The 26029-nt window shown below is 37.8% G+C and overlaps 1 protein-coding gene across 5 annotated transcripts in view; it reads right to left on the bottom strand.

Moving 5' to 3' along the window:
* The window catches only part of POLQ (DNA polymerase theta), a 108852-nt gene that overhangs the window by 73244 nt on the left and 9579 nt on the right, over positions 1 to 26029 (bottom strand). For all 5 annotated transcript variants that reach the window (XM_043874401.1, XM_043874400.1, XM_043874399.1 and 2 more), the window contains 6 exons: positions 18337 to 18556; positions 14400 to 14547; positions 12187 to 12333; positions 9163 to 9375; positions 1351 to 1493; positions 90 to 294 (listed from right to left, as the gene is read on the bottom strand). In XM_043874401.1, the coding sequence (XP_043730336.1) occupies positions 90 to 294; positions 1351 to 1493; positions 9163 to 9375; positions 12187 to 12333; positions 14400 to 14547; positions 18337 to 18556 (1076 nt within the window). The remainder of the gene's footprint in view (positions 1 to 89; positions 295 to 1350; positions 1494 to 9162; positions 9376 to 12186; positions 12334 to 14399; positions 14548 to 18336; positions 18557 to 26029) is intronic.

Below are 26029 nucleotides of genomic sequence, written 5' to 3'. Positions count from 1 at the left end.
AAGTCAATTTTCTTTTACTAAAACAGTCTTAGATACTCTAAATCACTAAAGATAAAAAAAGTAAGTTGCAATTCAGAAGTCATATTTACCTTCTGCTCCATCACTAGCTTCACTAATCTGGATGAATTCATTTTCTAGTAGCCACATTACACAGGCCTCAATTGCTCCAAGTTGAACAGAATCTTTATTTTTCTGAATTCCCTGCTTCCCTTCTTTCATACTTGCAGCCAAAAATGTGCAAGAAGCATAAGTCTGTATATCTTGTGATGTACTTGCCACTCCACCAACTATTATCTGAGAAAAGAAGTTCGAAATCTTCTGTAACTTTTTAATGAAACACAGGCCCTCATAAAATAAATTATTTTTCTCTTAAAATGTTATCAGCATCTTAATGCAGAGACTCTTTATTAACTCTTCCACCATCATTCATTACAAAGAAGGATAACACCTATTGACAACATGGAAAGTTTTCCTTAAAAGTAGATCCAGGGACTTCCTTGGTGGTCCAGTGGTTAAGAATTCACCTTGTAATGCAAGGAACATGGGTTTGATCCCTGGTCAGGGAACTAGATCCCACATGCTGTGACGCAACTAAGCCCGCAACTAGAGAGTCAGTGTGCCTCAACAAAAGATCCCATGTGCTGCTACTAAGACCCAAAGCAAATATATCAAATATATACATATATATTTTTTAAGTAGATCCAACATGTTCTCAGAAATGAAAATATCAAGAACTATCTAAAATGCAAGAACTAACAATATAATTAAATAATACACACACACACACACACACACACACACACACATATATATACTATAAAAATAGGTGGCGCTAGTGGTGAAGAATCTGCTTGTCAATGCAGGAGACACAAGAGTCACAGGTTTGACCCTAGGTCGGGAAGATCCCCTGGAGAAGGAAATGGCAACCCACTCCAGTATTCTTGCCTGGAAAATTTCATGGAGAGAGGAGCCTGGCAGGCCATATTCCACGGGGTCACAAAGAGTCAGACACAACTGAGCAATTGAGCACACACACATTATCTGGATGGAGGAACTAAGGTCCACTGTTGTCATCTTTTTTAAAAAATTCAGAAAATAATAAAGAACACCTAAAAAATAAACAGAACCATCTGGCATTTGGATTTCAAACCACTATTCTGAAGTAGATTTATATGGTGCTAGCTGTATTAATCTGTATTAAACTATACAAAATAAAAGAGATTCAGACTTGAGAAGGTTATAAATAATCTCATAAAAAAACAGAAAGCTAAGATTTTTAACACACTAAAGCTCTACCATTGTACTATATGAACAAAAAAGTGAATGGTAATTTAGTGAACTCCCTCTTACCTCTAGAATAGCTCTTATCATGCTTGAGGTTACTTCTTCTCCTTCTTGTCTTTGCAAACAGCTACGAACAGGTTTCAGAGATCCCTGAAGTAGAGCTATGCCTTTTGATTTCTCAGAGTTTTTACAAACTAAGATACTCTCACCTATAACGGAAAAAAAAAATACATTTGCAAAATCCCAACACATCTCCATAAGATATCTGCTAAAGAGAATTTAAATTGTCTTACTTGTTTAAAAGGAAACAATAGATGACAGTGGCTGTTATACAATTACCACAAGTGTTTTTATTTTCTGAATTTTGGATTAAAGGGGATAACAATATGCTATACCAAAATGTGCCACTTTAGCGTAAGGATTATTTTGACCTGAAGGCAACTGAGAAGCAGCAAACATAGAGCTCTCTGCCCTCTCCCTATTTCTTAGAAGCAGGACATAAAAATCTCTGTGAATGTGTTCCCCTTCCTGCCTCTCATACCAGGAGAAAAATTCTTATCACTGGAGACAAAAATTCAGCACTGACATAGGTGTGCACAAACCTTACTATATAAAGCTTAACTTGCATTAATTTCCAGCACATGCCTACCCTTCCACAATCTACCACCACCTAGAAGCCCAAACCCCTTTTCTTTTTTTAATTTATTCTTAATTGGAAGATAATTGCTTTACAGTGCTGTGTTGGTTTCTGCCATACATCAATATGAATCAGCCATAGATACATATGTCTCCTTCCTCTTGAATCCCACTTCCACCTTCAACACCATCTCATCCCTCTAGGTTGTCACAGAGCACCAGGTTTGAGCTCCTCGAGTCATATAGCAAATTCCCGCAGGCTATCTATTTTAGATATGGTAATGTGTATGTTTCATCGCTACTCTCTCAATTCATCCCACCCTCTCCTTCCCCTACTGTGTGTGTCCACAAGTTTGTTTTCTATGTTTGCATTTCTATTGCTGCCCTGCAAATAGGTTCATCAATTTAGACCAAAATCTAGACCATTTTTCTAGATTCCATATATACATATTAATACACAATATTTTTTCTGTGACTTAACTTCAATCTGTATTGACGGTTCAACCTGTATTGAAGGCTCTAGGTTCATTCACCTCATTAGAACTGACTCAAATGCATTCCTTTTATGTCTGAGTAATATTTCATTGTATACAAGTACCACAACTTTATCCATTCATCTCTTGATAAACATCTAGGTTGCTTACATGCCCTAGCTATTATAAATAGTGCTGCAATGAACAACTGGGGTACACATGTCTTTTTCAATTATGACCAACCCCCTTTCCTTTGTTTTGTCACTTCTCTACAATTTATCACTCTGTTAAAAGGATACATAAACCCCAAGCATCTAACTGCTTCTTTGGATTCTTATTTCAATTAAGGACAACATGTATGTAAAAAATTAAACATTGACTCAAATATGTATGGCTTTTTTTCCTGTTACTCTGTAATTTGTCAGTTTAATTTGCAAGCACAAGGCATAGAACCTAAGAGAGTAAAAGTTTTTTTTTTCCTTCCATACAGTACTATTATCATTGAATAAGTATGTAATAGTAATAGATATTCTTGAAAACTATAAAGGAAAATGTATATACAAATTATTACTAGTTATGAAACTGCATACCATCTCCTGTGTCCCTGTCCTTTGAAGTAAAAAGCTTTTGCTTCAGTCTTCCCAGGTGCTGCTAGTGGTAAAGAATCTGCCTGCCAACGCAGGAGCACAAGAGACACAGGTTCAATCCCTGGGTCAGGAAGATCCCGTGGAGAAGGGAATGGCACCCCACTACAGTATTCTTGCCTGGAAAATTCCATGGACAGAGGAGCCTGGCAGGCTAGAGTCCATGGGGCCAAAAAGAGCTGGACACAACTGAGTACACAGGTCTTCAGTCTCCCAGGCCTCCCTTGAGTCTCAAAAGGCTGGCTAAAGAGTTAATGGTTAGTAAACGTGAAGATGTAGAAACAAAGAATAACTGTTGGCCTGGGAAACTGCTAACAATTTAGAGTATAAACCAGCTACAAAGCAGAGGCACTGAACTCTCAGTTCCTTGAAAAGTATAGATAAAAGGTCTGACACATATTCCTAAGCTGTTTCATAAGAAGCAGACTCCCAGATAGAAACTGCTGACTACAAGTACATAGACCCCAACCAGTTGAACCTAGAAAATTGGTGATGCTTCAAACTTCACCTTGATGCTAACCAATCTGAGAACTGCGCACAATCTGCTCATTCACCCTGAAGCCCCTTTCCTCACACTGACTTTAAAAAGCCCTTTGCCTGCACCAAGATATTAAGATCGTTTTTAAGGTCACTAGTTCACATTCTTCTTCACAGTTAGCTGGTTTCAAATAAGGTCACTTTCCTTGACTCAACACCTTGTCACTTAACTTACTGGCCTTATTGTGCAGTGAGTAGCCAAATCTGAGCTCCATTAACAGTTATACATGATAAAACAAAATCAAAAATATTACTGGATACCTAAAAATCACAATATAAAACTAATTTAAATGCTTTAGGCTACTGAGACAATCAAATGAACAAAAATATGTGAAAGCACTCATTAATTAAAAACATATACAAATATACAATTTATAAAAACATAAAACACTTACTGTAACAATTAAGACTAGAGAAAACCCTTTTTTTTGCAAATGAATTCAATAGTAGGGGAAAGGAAGCAGTAAATAAGATGTTCAAGAGGTAAAATGAAGGCAACTTGCATTACAGAACAATAAAAATAAAAGTAGATTGTGGTGGACTATTGTAACCACCTAGGCAGAGAGAAAATATAGATGATGCTTTCCCAACACTGACTGCCAAATTGAGAATCAAGATAGGAAAAATGTAAGGAACTATAAACTTGATAACCGTTGGTTATTTATCCCAAATATAATTACAAAAAACATTAGGTACCATCAAAACAAAGAGAAGTGAATATACCACCTGACACTTACAATAATTATAAAATAGCCTAGCTTAAAACAAAAAAAAACTATCTAGAAAATGGATCAACTAGCATTAGCAATAGGTTAAAAACCAATCTGTGTACAGCTCTTCTAGGCTTTGATTCTTCAACAAAATAGATAACCACTTTTTAGGATAACCAAGATTTATGAAAATGCCAAAAATAATGCCAATATATATTTCTAAGTCCTGTTCGCACTAGCCTAGAGATGCTGTATCCACTTCCAAATAGAGAAGTCAATTTGAATCAAATCATGCATAGACTTGATATAATTGATCCACAAACCACTTAACTTGTAAATCACTGTTTTGGCACAAAGCACCATCATCCTACATTGAAAGGTTCCAAGAAATCCACAGAAAGATTAACAGTCATCTAAATAAAACACCAGGAAGTATTAATATCATTTATAAAATGCACAGAAGTTACAAAGATGCTACATAGTCCAAAGAGCATGACCAGGTATTTAAATCTTCACGGTTGCCATGAAACCCTTTATTTGCACACTTAAGAAATTCTGAGCAAGCCATATGTCATCCTGAAATGAAGCATTGTCATTGTTCCTGTTTAGGTGCTAAAGTGAAAGTGAAAGTGAAGTCACTCATTTGTGTCTGACTCTTTGCGACCCCGTGGACTGTAGACTACCAGGCTCCTCAGTCCACAGGATTCTCCAGGCAAGAATACTGGAGTGGGTTGCCATTTCCTTTCCAGGCGATCTTCCCAAACCAGGGATCGAACCCAGGGATCAAACCCAGGCCTCCCGCATTGGAGGCAGATGCTTTAACCTGTGAGCCACCAGGGAAGCCTAAGTTGCATCCAGTTCTTTTGTGACACCATGGACTGTAGCCCACCAGGCTCCTCTATCTACGGGATTTCCCAGACAAGAATATTGGATTGGGTTTCCATCTCCTTCTCCAAGGGATCTTCCCAACCCAGGGATCAAACCACAGTCTCCTACATTGGCAGGTGGATTCTTTACCATTGGAAGCCCTGAATGGAGCACTACGCAAAGTCAAAATCTCGGAAGTTTCCAAGACCTCAAAAACAAAGTTGTTGTGGTATATTTCAGCTTTGTTTGAATATTATCTGATTTACTGCTTGATATTAATCCAGGCTGCCAACATTCCAATTATTCTTCTTCATGAGAAAGATAAGCACAATCTAAGAATGTAGCAAGGCAAATAAAACCTCTTTATCTTCTACATTATCTTAAAGACCCTCTGGGCTTGAGAGAAGAGTATCTGTATAAAAAAAAAACTGACACAACACTCTCCAGAGTTGTGTCTAACTGAGAAATCAAGAGTAGAAGGAGGCAGTTAAAAATTAGACTGGAATGTCTTAGTCTCTTCCTCCCATCCATTTTAAACACATAGATGTAATCTGCATCAGTTCAGTTCAGTTCAGTTGCTCAGTTGTGTCTGACTCTTTGCGACCCCATGGACTGCAGCACGGCAAACTTCCATGTCCATCACCAACTCTTGGAGCTTACTCAAACTCATGTCCATGGAGTCGGTGATACCATCCAACCATCTCACCCTCTGCCGTTACCTTCTCCTCCTGCCTTCAATCTTTCCCAGCATCAGGGTGTTTTCAAATGAGTCAGTTCTTTGCATCAGGTGGCCAAAGTACTGGAGTTTCAGCTTCAGCATCAGTCCTTCCAATCAATATTCAGGACTGATTTCCTTTAGGATGGACTGGTTGGATCTCCTTGCAGTCCAAGGGACTCTCAAGAATCTTCTCCAACACCACAGTTCAAAAGCATCAATTCTTCTGGGCTCAGCTTTCTTTATAGTCCAACTCTCACATCCATACATGACTACTGGAAAAACCATAGCTTTGACTAAACGGACCTCTGCTTTTTAATAGGCTATCTAGGTTGGTCATAGCGTTTCTTCCAAGGAGCAAGTGTCTTTTAATTTCATGGCTGTAGTCACAATCTGCAGTGATTTTGGAGCCCCCCAAAATAAAATCTGCCACTGTTTCCACTGTTTCCCCATCTATTTGCCATGAAGTGATGGGACCAGATGCCATGATCTTAGTTTCCTGAATGCTGAGTTGTAAGCCAACATTTTCACTCTCTTCTTTCACTTTAATCAACAGGCTCTTTAGTTCTCCTTTGCTTTCTGCCATAAGGGTGGTGTCATCTGCATATTTGAGGTTACTGATATTTCTCCCAGCAATCCTGATTCCAGCTTGTGCTTCATCCAGCCCAGTGTTTCTCATGATGTACTCTGTAAATAAGTTAATAAGCCGGGTGACAATATACAGCCTTGATGTACTCCTTTCCCAATTTGAATCCAGTCTGTTGTTCCATGTCCAATTCTAACTGTTGCTTCTTGACCTGCATACAGATATCTCAGGAGGCAGGTCAGGTGGTCTGGTATTCCCACCTCTTTAAGAACTTTACACAGTTTGTGATAATCCACACTGTCAAAGGCTTTGGCATATAAAGCAGATATTTTTCTGGAACTCTCTTGCTTTTTTGATATTGGCAATTTGATCTCTGGTTTCTCTGCCTTTTCTAAATCCAGCTTGAACATCTGAAAGTTCACGGTTTACGTACTGTTAAAGCCTGGCTAGAGAATTTTAAGCATTAATTTGATAGTGTGTGAGATGACTGCAATTGTGCAGTAGTTGGAGCATTCTTTGGCATTGCCTTTCTTTCAGATTGGAATGAAAACTGACCTTTTCCAGTCCTGTGGCCACTGATAAGTTTTCCAAATTTGCTGGCATATTGAGTGCAGCACTTTCACAGCATCATCTTTGAGGATCTGAAACAGCTCAACTTGAATTCCAGCACCTCCACTAGCTTTATTCGTAGTGATGCTCCTAAGGCCCACTTTTCTTCACATTCTAGGATGTCTGGCTCTAGGTGAGTGATCACACCATCGTGATTGTCTGGGTCGTGAAGATCTTTATTGTATAGTTTTTCTGTGTATTCTTGCCACCTCTTCTTAAACTCTTCTGCTTCTGTTAGGTCCATACCATTTCTGTCCTTCATTGTGCCCATCTTTGCATGAAATGTTCCCTTGGTATCTCTAACTTTCTTGAAGACATCTCTAGTCTTTCCCATTCTATTGTTTTCCTCTATTTCTTTGCATTGACCCCTAAGGAAGGCTTTCTTATCTCTCCTTGCTATTTTTTGGAACTCTGCATTCAAATGGGTATATCTTTCCTTTTCTCCTTTGCCTTTTGCTTCTCTTTTTTTCTCAGCTATTTGTAAGGCCTCCTCAGACAACCATTTTGCCTTTTTGCATTTCTTTTTCTTGGGGATGGTCCTGATCACTGCCTCCTATACAATGTCACAAACCTCCATCCACAGTTCTTCAGGCACTCTATCAGATTTAATCCCCTGAATCTATTTGTCACTTCTACTGTATAACATAAGAGATTTGATTTAGATCAAATGTGCTTATTTTGTAGCTAAAGTAAGAGACAGAAGCAGGATAAACTTCTTTGATGACTATAGTAACAGAAATCTAATGAGTTACAAGGCTTTTTTAATCAATAAACTTTGATTAAAAGACCAGTGGCCCTCAGGGATTATAGATAGATGAACCATTTGCTACTAGGACTGAGACTGATAGTTGACCCTAATAGCCATTCTCTCATTCTTCCTTTTGGCTTCCCTGGTGGCTCAGACGGTAAAGTGTCTGCCTGAAATGCAGGAGACGCAGGTTCGATCCCTGGGTCAGGAAGATCCCCTGGAGAAGGATATGGCAACCCACTCCAGTACTCCTGCCTGGAAAATTCCATGGACAGAGGAGCCTTGTAAGCTACAGTCCATGGGGTCGCAAAGAGTCGAACACTACTGAGCGACTTCACTTCACTTCTTTATTCTTCCATTAATAAAACCCCTAAATGTTAGCTGAACTGATGACCACTCAGCTAGATTATATTCATCAGCTTCTCTGTAGCTGGGGAATATAAACATGTGACTACGTTATGGCCAATTGTATATAAGAACAAATACTATGTGTAACTTCTGGAAAGTGCCCTTAAAGGGCAGGATGTGCCCCTTTATTTCCTCATCTCTCCATCCTGATGGCTGAAATGCAGGTGTGACAACAGAGACTGCAGTAGCCATCTTATACCACAAGATAGAAATGCTAATGCTTGAACATGAAAAAACAAACTAAAAGAAAGTGTGACAGAGAACATTCCTCTCAAAGTTCTAAAATATTAGAAGACTCAACAATTTAGTCATACCCAGAATAATATAGCAGGCAAGAATATTTGCCATCTTGATATTTAATTTAAACAAGTCTTTTCCCTACTACTTAAGAAAAAAAGTTTTGTTTACACTGCTGGCAATATTATCACTACTTGCTCATACTAAAAATTGAAAATGTGTTTTCAGAGTCAGCACCAATTTAGAAAGAGAAAGAGGGTACATGAAGTTCTTATTTCAGAAGTGTGAGAGAGTACTTCCCAGCTCTCAGAACCCTAGCTAAACTCGAACACCAGACACCTAAAAAGAATTAATAACCATAAAAATCTACCCCTTCATTAGCACAAAATAGCAGATGGTACTGGAAATTAAAGGTCATCTTCCAGCTAACGTGACGCCATCTGATAACCATAATACTGAATCATTTCACTGTATATAACACAAAAAAAAATCTTCTAATGAAGATTTTTTATATTACTAGAAAACCAACAGTTGATGATATGAAGATTTTAAGTTATCCTCTATATAAATATTAAGTAAATCCAAAAGGATGACATTAGTTTTGGATAACAAAGAAATATAACATGATAAGAAACAGGTTGCTATTCAATTTCAAGCAGACTCACACTATCCTTCAGCAACACTATCATAAAATTCAAACTCACTTACCTACTGTGTCTACTCCTTTCCTGCCAGCACGACCAGCCATCTGCTTATAAGTAAGAATATCTAGGAGTCTACCGCTGAAAATAGGAGTTCGAATGATTACACGACGTGCAGGTAAATTCACACCAGATGAAAGAGTAGAAGTTGCTGCCAAGACTCGAATCTGACCTTGACGGAAGGCTCCTTCAATGATATCTCTCTCCTCAAAAGTAAGACCTAAAAAAAAAAAAGAAATTGTAATAGCATATATTTATAAACATATGAGGAAAACATTACACTTGATCACTTACAAATGGATCTGAGAATCTGATACAACCTTGTAAAGATTTTTTTAAGCTACTGTTATGACTGTAAACAAAGAAGTAATCACAGTCTACCAATTTAAGAGTATAATCTGCCAACCCTAGTATAGTTCTATCTCCTTCTAGACCAGGGGCTGTCAAACTTTATCTGTAAACATTTTAGATTTTGCAGGAGAGATGATCTCTGTTGCAACTAATCAACTCCACCATTTCACATGGAACAGCCATAAAACAAATGGGCAAGACTGTATTCCAGTAAAACTTTATTTACAAAAACAGCTGGATTTGACCAGCAGACTGTAGTTTGCTGAAACCTGCTCTAGAAAAGAACACCCTGAAGGTACAGACATGCTTTACTCAAGACAGTATCTGATGGTGTGTCCAACACAGTGGTCAGGCACATAAATAAATGTCTGAAGGACAAATACATGAGTAAATGAAAAACAGCAAACAGAATATACACTTATCTTGCTTATTTTTTGTTTTCATTTTTTAAAAAGGTCAAGAGAATTGGGGTTCTTAGTTTGTAAATTAAGTGGTGGATCCACCAATATTCACTTTATTAGCATGTATTTTAGTTTATATACAATGAAAATATTCTCATGTGTTTGTGTATAGATATATTTTTAAAATTTATTTTTATATAGCATTGCCTGGAGCTGTTGTGTGAGATTCCACCCATGACGAGGTCATGAAGAAAATACCTGACACACAAGACCATTCAGGATCCCATCCATGACGAGGTCATGAGGAAAAAACCTGACACGGAAGGCCGTTCAGGATACAAGGGACCCTCCAGGTTGGCCTCGGCCTCTACCCCACCCTGTATCCTCCCCCTTTTTCTGCTGTTGTTCTTGTTCGCCCTGCTGCAGATTCTTGTGTTGCCTGCCGAGAGTTCTCCTGCTCCTCTTTCACTGAATAAAGACCAACATAGAACCCTAATTAATAAATCTCCTGGACGCTGGTTCCCTATGAAGGGGCCAGGAATGAAGGAAATGTTTCAAGTAAAAACCCTTTTGCTGGCACTCTGGCTTGTTTGGCAGATGCATACTAATGCACATGACTGCTCACAACACCTGAATCATAAACAGTATAGAGACCTGATCACAAAAGGCCCTGATAGGCACAGAGCCCTTCGGGGGGTGAGAAAGCCCTATTAGAGAACACAAAAATTATTATTCTAAAAGTGGTTATTGGATCAACATTTGATTGCTGTTATTGTGCTGAGGTTGTACAGTAAAAACTATTGTTAATATAGTTAAGGATTTAAAAAAATAAGAGTTTTGCCCTAGTGTGGAAACAATTAGATAATTGTTAATTTTAATCAAGAGTGCTAAAACAGAGGCTGCCTCATCAGAGCCACAGAGTCTTTCTGTGCTAAACTTTTTAGATAAATTTAGCTGAGAACTTTTGCAAAAAGGCTGACATTGGCGTTAACAGGATTGTATTTCTACTATGTTGCAACCTGCTGCACCATGAGACTGCAACTTTTCTGTTTTCTGCTAAACTCAAGGCAAAATAGAACAATAAAGAATAGACTACAAAAAACAGTTTTGCCTTCACCTAGATCATAAAATGTTAATAGGCCCCAAGTAATGTACAAAGATCCACTATGAAAGAAAACTCTCATGAATAAAGAAGTATGCAGAAAACACCCTGGTTTCGTGAAAGACAAAACTGATGTAATGTTACACTAAACTTTGTATGCTTATCTTTCACCTCCCCTTAGAAATGTACTACTTAGGGTATAAAAGCTACGGTAAAATATAAAAGATGCCAGACACCAGACTCTGTTGCACACCCCGGTCTGGTCTCTTTCTCTCTCTCTCTCTCTCTCTCTCTCTCTCACTCACCGACGCCGTTCATCCTGAGAGTACCCCTGGATCCTGCTGGGGCTGGACTCCGGCATAGCATGATAAAATTTTTAAATAAACTAAAAAGGTTAAGTTCCTAATTGTAGAAACTATATATTCTTAAACATATCCTCAGCACATATCAACATGGACAGATCACTCCCTGAAAGAAGTTATTTAATTCACTGACTGTCATAAGCCTTGCAATTTTGACAACCTAGATATGAGGTTTTAAACATCTGTAACCATTTCAAAATACAATATGACAAATTCTAAAATTAATTCGATTTTGATGTATTTCTAAGAATATTACAAATACCCCTAGAGATAAAAGGAAATATTCAGAGTGCCATAAAGTTAGGATAGCAAGTACCACTTCAACCTAAGTTTTAAGGAAACAAAGTATAGAAATATAATCACTTTAGAATTCACATCCCCAGGTACCAAAAAAGCTTGTAAAGTGAAAGTGAAAGTGAAGTTGCTCAGTTGTGTCTGACTCTTTGCAACCCCATGGACACCAGGCTCCTCTGTCCATGGGATTTTCTAGGCAAGAGTACTGGAGTGGGTTGCCATTTCCTTCTCCAGGGAATCTTCCCGACCCAGAGATCGAACCCAGGTCTCTTGCATCGTAGACAGACGCTTTACCATCGGAACTACCGCTTGTATCTAGTACTTATATACCATACAGATAAGTAAATAAACCTGCATGTGTTTTATTCCTGTTTAATCTTAATCACACAATGTCTTAATAGGAAATTTAAGAGTATTAAGTGTGGTTAATGAGAAATCAAATGCAAATCAAACATAAAAATAAAGAAATTATAAGTATTTTTGGAGGGGGCTTCATAGTAACATATTAAATATATGGATACCTGCATGATGAAATGCTACTCCCCATGGCACAGTTTTTTGTAATACAGAGTCCAATCCTGAAGGTGAACGTTTTAACTGATCCATCACTTCTAGGAGGCCCTTTTGTTCCAGCATCACTGGTCGAAGTTCAGATGATCTTACCAATCCTGTCACAAAAAAACTGTCAACACTGTTCACCTCCTTTTGGACCTCTTTTACTGCTATCTGCCTGAGTCATGACAGAAGGCAGTGGTTCTGAAACTACTTAATAATCACCTGGATATATTTTTAAAATATTGATGTCTGGCTCTCACCCCTGGATTCCGTGATGTGATGCAACCTGGACATAATGATTTTTAAATCTCCCTAGGCAATTCTAATGTGCACCAAAGTTTAGGAAATACTCTGTTAGGTCGAGATCAAGCCCACAGGAGGAAATCAAAAGAACCAGCTGAAAGAAGAAGAAAATTACAAATACCATCAATCAGAACCTAAAATAACTCCTTGCTCAACATGTGCCCCCACCAAACCAGCAGTGTCAGAATCACTTAGGAGCTTAGTTCTGTGTGACAATTCTTCTAGCCTTTTTGGCACCAATGTGGTAATTAATCATACATTACCCTCTGTTTTTTGCCTCTATGTATAACTTCCCCAGAAGATTTTCTTAGATGAAAGAACTATATTTTCTTTAAAAAATAACTTAAGACTTTGGATTTCTGAACTAGTAAAATTTCTCATAGAATATATCCTAAATTTTATATATTTTTAAATCTTTTAGGTAAACTTCTAAAATTCTGAGGACCACAGAGGGTTGCCAATTTTTTGCCAACTTCTCTAAAAGCGATTTAAATTTTTAAAAAATTATCTTTGTTCCCTTATTTAAAAAGAAAAGTAATTTTAACATAAAAAAATTAGTAGGGATAATTTCAAAATTTAAATGTCATCTTTATGAAAAATGTGCTACCTTGTCTTTACTTTTCTGGTGAAAAGTTCATCACAGCCCGGACTCCAGTTCAAGTCCTAGGATTTGGAAACCACTGCTATAAATCATAAGCAGCTCATGCAAAGAAAATATAAATAATGTTTCTGGTCATTAAGGAATGTAAGTTACCATAGTTGCCACAAAAAAATGTAAGCTGGCATAGTAAGAAAGCATTGACTAAGAGAGAACTAGAAGAGATATTATAATATTGGACCAAAGTCTACTAATATAAACTTCAGGCAAAGTTTACTAATTGAAGCTAGACTTGAGATATCCATTACCTATCCTCAAGATGCCACTAACATAACAAAGTCATAAAATATCCTAATGTTCTATAACCAGAACTGTCCCTGTTTTCCCTGCACTTATCTTTGAGCCCAAGGGCCCATAATCTAGTGTGGTGAGGGAACACTACTCACCCCAAAGTGAGTAGTTATAGCAATATGCATAAATCAATACTCAACAATAAAAAAGAAAGGAGTTGACAAAAGTAACAATCTGGATGAATCTTAAAAATATCATGATGAGTGAAAGAAGCCAGACACAAAAGACACATACACATAATATGACTTCATTTACTACATGAAATTCTTAGAAAAGGCACAACTAATCTACAGTGACAGAAAATATATGATTGGTTGCCTGAAGCTGGGGATAGAGGGAGGAGATAGAAAGTAAAAGAGAACATTTTGGAGTGATAGAAATTTTCTATACATTGATCACAGTGAGGAGTTCAACAGGTGAACACATTTGTTAAAATTCATTAAGTTCCACTTCAAGTGGGTACATTTTATTCTAGACAAATTATACCTCAATAAAGTTGATTTTAAACTACATGTGTATATAGTTTGTGTGTGTGTGTATGCATGACTCTCTTTAGAGTAAGAGCTTGGAAATATAAAAAAGATATGACTACTTTCCCCAGAAAAAATGTGTGTATGTGAAGTTTCTTATATAATTTAGGGGCTTTGAAGTCAACTTCTCAAAGCCCACGGATCCTAAATGAAGGACCTTAGTATATACCTGTATAAATCCAATATACTGAAACTCTGAAGATTAGTTAGTCTGAATGTGTATACATATTATCTATAAGGAGGATAAGGAGATGATTAGTCACAAAAACATACTTTTACAAAGGATCCATCCAGGTGGTGGCAATGATGAAAAGAACCATGCTTTGCTAATATAATTATTAACATTACTTTCAAGCAAATGTTCTAAGAATTCCTTTCCTTTCCATCACTAACTTACCCTCAGCTTGATGGTGCAGATTGTAAAACTCACGGGCAATGATATCTGCCAGCTTTTCACACCATTTCTTTGATGGACAGAAAAGTAAAACTGAATGGTTATCACGAATGGTCTCATAACATAAACTAACAACATGATCCTCATCTCCCTAAAAAAGAAAAAGAAGTAACCATTCTAGTGATACTTTCAAAACATTTTCATATCAGTCTAAAGTCATTCATTTTGCCTGAATGGCAAGGTTTTTCTACTCAAAAGCATGATAAATATCAGTTACAAACTCAATAATAAAACAAAGAAAAAACAGAAAAGAGAAAAGAAAATAAACCTCCTTATGATGCAAGGTGAGTAGATCTTTTATAGTCATTCAACTAACATTTACTGACCTCCAACCCAAAGGTAATAGGGATATAATGGTAAGTAAAAGATAGCCAAGGTACTATCTTTAAGGGGTTTGGGTCTCATTGGGGAAACAATAAAGTACTAAACAAACAAAAGTAAAATACAATCATAATATGTACTATTAAAGAGAATTTTGTGGTGTTTTGAAGCCTTACATTTGACATAAATCTGAGAGATCTGGAAGAAAAAAAAGTTTCCCTGAGAAACTAATGAGATGTGAAGAAGGAGAAACATTACCTTAATAAAAGGTAACTGAGGAACAGGGAACACATTTCAAGCACAATAAACAGCATTTGTAAGCACTCCAGTGGTGACCAAAACTGGAAGGTCAGTGTGTGTAACTAGATTAATTCATCAATACATTCACTCATTAAGCAATTATCTACTGGGTGCCATATATTATCATGGGCTTGCCAGGTGACACTAGTGGTAAAGAACCAGCCTGCCAACGCAGGAGACATAAGAGGCGCAGGTTAGACCCATGGGTCAGGAAGATCGCCTGGAGAAGGGAATGACAACCCACTCCACTATTCTTGCCTGGAGAATCCCATGACAGGGGAGCCTGGTGGGCTACAGTCCATGGGGTCACAAGAGAGTCAGAGAATACTGAAGCAACTTAGCACGTACATATATTATTCAAGGCCTGGGGATGGAGAAGAAAGCAGAAAAAAAGCTCTGCCCTCAGAACGTTTCTACTTTACAAGGAAGAAACAGATAAAAATAAGATAAGTAAAACACAAAATATACTCAAAGTGCAAAGGAGAGAAATAAAACAGGGAAAATAGAAACCAGGAATGAGAGAACACTGTAATTTCAATAAAGTGGCCAGTGAAGGTCTGAAAAAGTGACATTTGAGTAAAGGTCCAAAGGTCAAAGAGTAAACCCTACTGATGCCTAGAGGGGAAAGTATTCCACATAAAGAGAATCTGAGGTGGGAGATTTCTTGGCATATTATACAGAATAGCAAAGAGGCTACGGAGGAAGTAAGGAACATAGAAACTGAAGTCAGGGTAAAGGAGTGGGACAGATCATATATGGCTTGTAGGCTACTTTAAAGATGTTGGCTTTCATTCCACATGAAATGGGAACCATCACAAATTTTTGAGAAGAATGGTTACACAATCTGATGTTCATTTTAAATAGATGATTAGCTTTTGATTTAAGCATAGATCCAAGTAAGAGTTGAAACTGATTTAAATAGGATGAAGACAGAGACATGGTAATAGAAGAAGATTAACAGGAGAGTAAATGACTTTGTTTACTGATATATTTACTGAGGTAACCACGGCACAGTCAAATGAACTTTGGGAGTACAGAGCAAAGCAACTAAATAGGATTCCATACCAGGCATGCTGAAGCTACAAATACACCTATAAGTGTACTAAAACACATGAATTTAGTCCTATTTCCAGTTCTAAACTTATCCTTAACTATTTCAGTATTCAGAGGCACAGATCTACATTAAAAATAGATGCCTCTACACACCAAGGAAACCAGATCTGAAAGAAGACATGTGCACCCCAATATTCATCGCAGAACTGTTTATAATAGCCAGGACATGGAAGCAACCTAGATGCCCATTAGCAGACGAATGGATAAGGAAGCTGTGGTACATATACACCATGGAATATTACTCAGCCATTAAAAAGAATTCATTTGAATCAGTTCTAATGAGATGGATGAAACTGGAGCCCATTATACAGAGTGAAGCCAGAAAGATAAAGACCATTACAGTATACTAACACATATATATGGAAGTTAAAAAGATGGTAATGATAACCCTATATGCAAAACAGAAAAAGAGACACAGATGTACAGAACAGACTTTTGGACTCTGTGGGAGAAGGCGAGGGTGGGATGTTTCGAGAAAACAGCATCAAAACATGTATATTATCTGTGGTGAAACAGATCACCAGCCCAGGTGGGATGCATGAGACAAGTGCTCGGGCCTGGTGCACTGGGAAGACCCAGAGGGATCGGGTAGAGAGGGAGGTGGGAGGGGGGATTGGGATAGGGAATACATGTAAATCCATGGCTGATTCATGTCAATGTATGACAAAAACCACTACAATATTGTAAAGTAATTAGCCTCCAATAAAAATAAATGAAAGAAAAAAAAACACTTAAAAAAATAAATAAATAAATAAAAATAGATGCCTCATACCAGATTCAGCCCTTTAACTTCAGGATTGAAGAATCAGCCCTAGAAAAATACTGTGAACTAAATGTTTTAAAGTGTATTTATCAACCACTTTCTAGATGCTAGGCAATTTTTTTAAATCAAATATCATCCTTAAAACACTAAAGACAGATATTATATCCATTTTATAGATGAAGATACTATGGAGAAGTTATGTGATTCAACTATTATCACAGCCATATCAAGTATCCCTATATAAGGTATCAGAAATAAGTCTTTCTGACCCCAAAAAATGTTTTTTCTACTATCATATACATGGGGTCACAAAGAGTCAAACATGACTGAAGCAACCAAGAAGAGCACATATTGTACATATATCACTTAATAAAAGGTCAATTTTCCACGTTAATGTAAACAAAGCCATAAGAAAATCTTTCCCAGTTAAAAAGAAAAATCTATAAAATTTTATTACTTATAGGAAATGATTATATTTAAATTGAAGACAACTACATTTCCTCTCTCACCAACACCACCAGTTCTTTCATGAAACCAGCTAGGTTAACAACAGGACTCCTTCTAATGGATATGTAATGCACATCCGCTACTTTGCAACCCCCAGCTTAACTCAAAAATTGTTAACAACTTGCTAGAAAATGCAATCAAACACAACAGTACAGATGGTAAAAAATTACTGCAGACAGTGACCACAGACATGAAATTAAAAGATGCTTGCTCCTTGGGAGAAAAGCTATGACAAACCTAGACAATGTATCACCCTAGAGGGTGGGATGGGGAGGGAGATGGGAGGGAGGTTCAAAAGGGAGGGGATATATGTACACCAATGGCTGATTCATGTTGAGGTTTGACAGAAAACAACAAAATTCTGTAAAGCAATTATTCTTCAATTAAAAAAATTTAAAAAAAGCAGAGACATCACTTTGCCGACAAAGTCCTGTCTAGTCAAAGCTATGGTTTTTCCAGTAGTCATGTACACATGTGAGAGTTAGACCATAAAGAAGACTGAGCACAGAAGAAATGATGCTTTTGATTTGTGGTGCTAGAGAAGAACCTTGGACAGCAAGGAGATCAAACCAGTCAATTCTAAAAGAAATCAACTCTGAATATTCATTGGAAGGATTGATGCTGAAGCTCCAATACATTGGCCACCTGAGGCAAAAGCTGACCCACTGGAAAAGACCCTGATGATGGGATACATGGAGGGCAGGAGAAAGGGGCAACAGAGAATGAGATGGTTGGATGGCATCACCAACTGAATGGACATGAGTTTGAGCAAACTATCGGAGACAGTAAAGGACAGGGAAGCCTGGCATGTTGCAGTCCATGGGGTCCCAAAGAGCTGGACACGACTTAGCAGCTGAACAACAACAAATGACTTACCTTCACTTGCAGCATGGGTTGAAATTCCCTCACAAGCTTCATTGAAGAGTCATAAATTGAATTTCCAATTTTTACGGATTCCAGCAGTGGTACAGGGCGAAAGTCAGTGTGGTAGAGTTCAGCATTCAACCAGGAAGCCACAAGCTCCAAATTTGGAAGAGTGGCACTCATGCCAACAATCTGCACGGCATTAGACAAAGGAATGGCTAAATCTGCCTGGCTGCGAAAAACAAATGAAAATGATGTTAAAAGACATAAACTATTAATTTCAAATACTGCTAACAATATTCTTGGCATGTCTTTTGGTACAAATGTGCATAAATTTCCATAGGGTATACACCTAGGAATAAAATTATTGGGTCATATATTATATTCAATTTTATTAATGTCAAACTACTGTTTGTTCTTTTTTTAGATTACATATGTAAATGAAATCATACTGTATTTGTCTTTCTCTGTCCTCAACTCCAGGTGTATCCATGTTGTAACAAATGGCAGAATTTCCTTCTCTCTTATGGCTGAATAATATTTCACTGTATATAAATACACCATTCATCTATTGATGGGCACTTAGGTTGCTTCCATATCTTAGCTATTGTAAATAATCCTGCATTAAACCTAGGTGTGCACATATCTTTTTCAAATTAGTGTTTTTGTTTTCTTCAGATAAATACCCAAGGGTAGAATTACTGGATCATACTGTTTTTAATTTTTTTAAGAATTGCCATACTGTTTGCCATACTGCTTCCCCATAGTGGCTGTACCAATCTATATTCCCATCAAAAGTGCACAAGGTTTCCCTTTTCTCCACATCCTTGACACATTTGTTATTTGATGTCTATTTTGATAAGTCATCCTGACAGATGTGTGGTGGTATCCAGGGTTTTAACTTAACAATTCACTACGGATTAGTGATGGTGAGCAACTTTTCATTTGCCTGTTGATCATTTGTATGTCTTTGGAAAAGTGTCTATTCACACCCTTTGCCCATTTCTTAACCAGATTTTTACTATGTTTAACTATATGAGTTCTTCATATATCTTGGGTATTAATGCCTTATGGGATACATCATTTGCAAAGATCACCCATTCAGTATACAGCCTTTTTGTTTTGCTGAAAGTTTCCTTCACTGTGCAAAAAATTTTTATTATAGTTTGACATAATCCCACTTGTTTATTTTTACTTTTGTTTCCCTTGCCTGGCGAGACATATCCTAAAAATATTATGTTGATAAAAATCAACATCAAAGAGCATCAGTTCAGTCAGTTCACTCGCTCAGCTGTGTCCAACTCTTTGTGACCCCATGAATGGCAGCACATCAGGCCTCCTTGTCCATCACCAACTCCCAGAGTTGACTCAAACTCATGTCCATTGAGGCAGTGATGCCATCCAATCATCTCATCCTCTGTCGTCCCCTTCTCCTCCCACTTTCAATCTTTCCCAGCATCAGGGTCTTTTCCAATGAGTCAGTACTTCACATCAGGTGGCCAAAGTATTGGAGTTTCAGCTTCAGCATCAGTCCTTCCAATCAATATTCAGGACTGATTTCCTTTAGGATGGACTGGTTGGATCTCCTTGCTGTCCAAGGGACTCAAGAGTCTTCTCCAACACCACAGTTCTAAAGCATCAATTCTTCAGAGCTCAGCTTTCTTCATAGCCCAGATCTCACATCCATACATGACTACTTGAAAAACCATAGCTTTGACCAGACAGACCTTTGTTGGCAAAGTAATGTCTCTGCTTTTTAATAAGCTGTCTAGGTTAGTCACAGCTTTTCTTCCAAGGAGCAAGTGTCTTTTAATTTAATGGCTGCAGTCACCATCTGCAGTAATTCTGGAGCCCCCCAAAATAAAGTCTGCCACTGTTTCCACTGTTTCCCCATCTATTTGCCATGAAGTGATGGGACTGGATACCATGATCTTAGTTTCCTGAACGCTGAATTGTAAGCCAACTTTTTCACTCTCTTCTTTCACTTTCATCAAAGGGTCTTTAGGTCTTCTTCACTTTCTGTCATAATGGTGATGTCATCTGCATATCTGAGGTTATTGATATTTCTCCCAGCAATCTTCATTCCAGCTTGTGCTTCATCCAACCCAACATTTCTCATGATGTACAATGCATATAGGTTAAATAAGCAGGATGACAATATACAGCCTTGATGTACTCCTTTCCCAATTTGGATCCAGTCTGTTCTTCCTTGTCCAGTTCTAACTGTTGCTTCTTGACCTGCATACAGATATCTCAGAAGGCAGGTCAGGTGGTCTGGTATTCCCACCTCTTTAAGAACTTTACACAGTTTGTTGTGATCCACACAGTCAAAGGCTTTGGCATATAAAGCAGATATTTTTCTGGAGCTCTCTTGCTTTTCCAATGATCCAACAGATGTTGGCAGTTTGATCTCTGGTTTCTCTGCCTTTCCTAAATCCAGCTTGAACATCTGGAAGTTCATGGATCACATACTGTTGAAGCCTGGCTTGGAGAACTTTGAGCATTAATTTGATAGTGTGTGAGATGACTGCAATTGTGCAGTAGTTGGAGCATTCTTTGGCACTGCCTTTCTTTCAGACTGGAATGAAAACTGACCTTTTCCAGTCCTTTGGCCACTGCTGAGTTTTCCAAATTTGCTGGCATATTAAGTGCAGCACTTTCACATCATCTTTTAGGATTTGAAATAGCTCTACTGGAATTCCTTAACCTCCACTACAAACCTCCATTGTTTGTAATGATGCTTCCTAAGGCCCACTTGACTTTGCATTCCAGCATGTCTGGCTCTAGGTGAGTGATCACACCATCATGATTATCTGAGTCGTGAAGATCTTTTTTGTTCTTCTGTGTATTCTTGTCACCTCTTCTTAATATGTTCTGCTTCTGTTAGGTCCATACCATTTCTGTCCTTCATTGTGTCCATCTTTGCATGAAATGTTCCCTTGGTATCTCTAACTTTCTCGAAGAGATCTCTAGTCTTTCCCATTCTATTGTTTTCCTCTATTTCTTTGCATTGATCACCAAGGAAAGCTTTCTCATCTCTCCTTGCTATTCTTTGGAACTCTGCATTCAAATGGGCATATCTTTCCTTTTTTCCTTTGCCTTTCACTTCTTTTCGTAGCTGTCTGTAAGGCCTCCTCAGACAACCATTTTGCCTTTTTGCATTTCTTTTCTTGGGGATGGTCCTGATTACTGCCTGCTGTACAATGTCATGAACCTCCATCCACAGTTCTTCAGGTACTCTGTCTATCAGATATAATCCCTTGAACCTATTTGTCATTTCCACTGTATATTCGTAAGTGATTTGATTTAGGTCACACCTGAATGGTCTAGTGGTTTTCCCTACTTTCTTCAATATAAGTCTTTGGCAATAAGGAGTTCATGATCTGAGCCACAGTCAGCTCCTGGTCTTGTTTTGCTGACTGTATAGCGCTTCTCCATCTTTGGCTGCAAAGAATATAATCAGTCTGATTTTGGTATTGACCATCTGGTGAGGTCCATGTGTAGTCTTGTCTTGCGTTGTTGGAAGAAGGTGTTTGCTATGACCAGTGAGTTCTCTTGGCCAAACTCTGTTAGCCTTTGACCTGCTTCATTCTGTACTCCAAGGCCAAATTTGCCCATTACTCTGGGTATTTCTTGACTTCCTACTTTTGCATTCCATCCCCTATAATGAAAAGGACATCTCTTTTGGGTGTTAGTTCTAGAAGGTCTTGTAGGTCTTCATAGAACCGTTCAACTTCAGCTTCTTCAGCATTATTGGTTGGGGCATAGACTTGTATTACTATGATATTGAATGGTTTGCCTTCAAAATGAACAGAGATCATTCTGTCATTTTTGAGATTGCATCCAAGTACTGCATTTCAGACTCTTGTTGACTATGGCGGCTACTCCATTTCTTCTAAGGGACTCTTGCCCATCAGTTCAGTTCAGTTGCTCAGTTGTGTCTGGCTCTTTGTGACCCCATGAATCGCAGCACGCCAGTCCTCCCTGTGCATCACCAACTCTCGTAGGAGGTTACTCAAACCCATGTCCATCAAATGGGTGATGCCATCCAGCCATCTCATCCTCTGTCATCCCCTTCTCCTCCTGCCCCCAATCACTCCCAGCATCAGGGTCTTTTCCAATGAGTCAACTCTTCGCATGAGGTGGCCAAAGTATTGGAGTTTCAGCTTCAGCATCAGTCCTTCCAATGAACACCCAGGACTGATCTGCTTGCAGTCCATACTAATACATATAATGGTCACCTGAGTTAAATTCACCCATTCCAGTCCATTTTAGTTCACTGATTCCTAAAATGTCGACTTTCACTCTCACCATCTCCTGTTTGGCCACTTCCAATTTGCCTTGATTCATGGACCTAACTTTCCATGTTAGTATGCAATATTGCTCTTTACAGCATCAGACCTTACTTCCATCCCAGTCACATCCACAACAGGGTGTTGTTTTTGCTTTGATTCCATCTCTTCATTCTTTCTGAAGTTCAGTTCAGTTCAGTTCAGTTGCTCAGTCGTGTCCGACTCTTTGAGACCCCATGAATTGCAGCACGTTCCCCACTAATCTCCAGTAGCATATTGGGCACCTACTGACCTGAGGAGTTCATCTTTCAATGTCCTATCTTTTTGCCTTTTCATACTGTTCATGTGGTTCTCAAGGCAAGAATACTGAAGTGGTCTGCCATTCCCTTCTCCAGTGGACCAGATTTTGTCAGAACTCTCCACCATGACCCGTCCGTCTTGGGTGGCCATACATGGCATGGCTCACAGTTTCATTGAGTTAGATAAGGCTGTGTGTGGTCCATGTGATCAGATTGGTTAGTTTTCTGTGATTGTGGTTTTCAGTTTGTCTGCCCTCTGATGAAGAAGGATAAGAGGCTTATGGAAGCTTCCTGATGGGAGAGACTGACTGAGGGGTAAACTGGGTCTTGTTCTGATGGGTGGGGCCATGCTCAGTAAATCTTTAATCCAATTTTCTGTTGGAGGGCAGGGCTCTGTTCCCTGTTATTTGAACTGAGGACAAACTATGGTGTAGGTAATGAAGATGATGGAGACCTCCTTCAAAAGGTCCCATGCAGGCACTATTACACTCAGCGCCCCTAATCCTGCAGCTGGCCACCACCAACCCACGCCTCCTCCAAAGACTTCTGGACATTCATGGACACAAACAGCATACTGCCTATGTTCTCTTCTGGAAGTTTTACAGTTTCAGGTCTTAAGTCTTTAATCTATTTTAAATTTATTTTTGTGCATGGTGTGAGAGTAGTCCAATTTTACCAACACCATTTACTGAAAAGGCTGTCTTTTCTCCATTGTATATTCTTGCCTATATCATAGGTTAATTTCCCATATAAATATGAGCTCATTGCCCATGCTGTAGAGCCCATGCTCTGCAACAGGAGAAGCCACCATAATGAGAAGTCTGCATGCAGCAACAAATAGCCCATATGCCACAATAAAGACCCAGAACAAAAATAAATCAATGAATAAAACTGATAACTCAAAAAAAAAAAAAAAACAACCAGTAAGGGCTCAGTTCTAGGCTTTCTAATCTGTTCCACTGATCTTCTTTGTAGAAATGTCTACTTAGATCTTTTGCTCATTTTTTGATTGGGTTGTTGTTTTTATGATATTGAGCTGCATAGCTATCTATTTTGGAGATTAAACCCATGTCAGTCACTTCATTCTCAAAATATTTTCTTCCATTCTGTGAGTTTTCATTTTGTCTATGGTTTTCTTTGCTGTTCAAAGCTTTTGAGTTTAATTAGGTCCCATTTGCTTATTTTTGTTTTTTCATTATTCTAGGAGGTGGGTGAAAAAGAGATCTTGCTGCATTTTATGTCAAAGAGTGTTCTGCCTATGTTTTCCTCTACGAGTTTTATAGTATCTAGTCTTACATTTAGGTCTTTAATCCATTGTGAGTTTATTTGTGTATAATATATTAGAGAATGCTCTCATTTCATCATTTTACATGCAGCTGTTCAGTCTTTCCAGAACCAATTAAACTGTCTTCTCTCCATTGTTCTGTCTCCCCACCTTTGACATAGATTAATTGACCACAGGTGTATGGGTTTATTTCTGGGTTTTCTATACTGCTCCACTGATCTACAGGTTTGTCTTTGTGCCAGTACCATACTGTCTTCATTACTAAAGCATTATAGTACAGTACAAAGTCAGGGAGCCTGAGTCCTCAAGCTCCATTTTTCCTTCTCAACATTGGTTTGGCTATTTGGGGTCTTTTGTGGTTCCACGAAATTTTAAGACTTTTTGTTCTATGTATGCAAAAAATGCCATTGGTAATTGATAAGGATTGTATTGGCCTTCTACCTCCTTAGACTTATTTCTAGGATTTTTATTCTTTTTGATGCAATTATAAATGGGATTGTTTTTTAAATTTCCCTGATAATTCACTGTTAGTTTACAGAAATGTAACAGACTTCTGTACATTACTTTTGTATCCTGCAATTTTATATAATTCATGGATGTATTCTAGTAGCTTTTTGGAGGTATCTTTAGGATTTTCTGCTTATAGTATCATGTCATAGGCAAACAGCAGCAGTTTTACTTCATCCTTTCCAATTTGGATTCCTTTTATTTCTTTTTGTCTGACTGCTATCACTAGAACTTCCTTACTTTTCCACTTAGCATTGTCACCACTTAGCACTGTCAGTATGTTGGACATGCTGGACAGTGTGTGGTAATCTCTCTTTGAGGAGGTAATTTATATTTCTTTGATTACTAATGAAATTAAGCACCATTTCATGTTCAGAAACCATTTGGATACCCTCTTAAAAATGTCTGTTCAAGTTCCTTACCCATTGATATATTAGATTATACTTTTTCTCATTGACTTGTAGAGTTTTTTTAATGTTCAGGATGACTTTCCTCTTTCATTCATTTTTGCTCTGGTCTTTAGTATTCCTTTCCTTCCACTGTCTGTGACATTATTTTACTATTCTTTTTTTAAGTTTTAGAGATAGATAAGTCATTAATTTTCCAGTCTCTCTTCTTTAATAATATACACACTGTATACTATCAATTTCCCTTTAAAAACAATTCTAGCTGCATTTCACATGTTTTATTAGGAGATATTTTTATTATACTTCAATTCCAAACTATTTTCCTGTTTCTTTTGTGATTATTTTTTTCATTCCAAGATGGGTCAAAATATATCTATTAATGTCTAGACATGTGGGCATCTTTTAGTTATGTTTTTCTTATACTTATTTCTGGCTTAATCGGACTGCTGTCATAGATTATATTTTAAATAACTTAAATCCTTTAAGATATTTTGTTTCAGCATACAGATTTTTTTTATAAATGTTTCATATGTAACTAAAAAGAATATATATCCTGCTTATCTTTGGTAATTATTCTACACATATCCATTAGGTCACATTTGCTAATTGTATTAGTCATATCTTCTATATCACTACTAATTTGGGATATAGATGATAATCTGTATGTTTTCCCACATACTGTACAAGAGGTGTTAAAGCCTCACAAACTGAAAGACAAGAGCTCCTAGATTAAAAGCATCTACTGAGTACCTGGCTCAATGTTACAAAACAAACCCAACACAAAGATACATCAGTGATAGTTCACAACACTCAGGAAGAAAAGGAAGTCTTAAAACCTCTCAGAAAAAATTTTTAAAATTTATACAAAGAACGAAGGACAAGCATGGTACTGGATTTCGCAGTAGTAATGAGAAA

This window comes from Cervus elaphus, chromosome 19 (assembly GCF_910594005.1).
Source record: "Cervus elaphus chromosome 19, mCerEla1.1, whole genome shotgun sequence".
Taxonomy (NCBI): Eukaryota; Metazoa; Chordata; class Mammalia; order Artiodactyla; family Cervidae; genus Cervus; species Cervus elaphus.
Note: the sequence above shows the minus strand (reverse complement) of the source record. Positions and strands in the feature narration are given on the sequence as shown.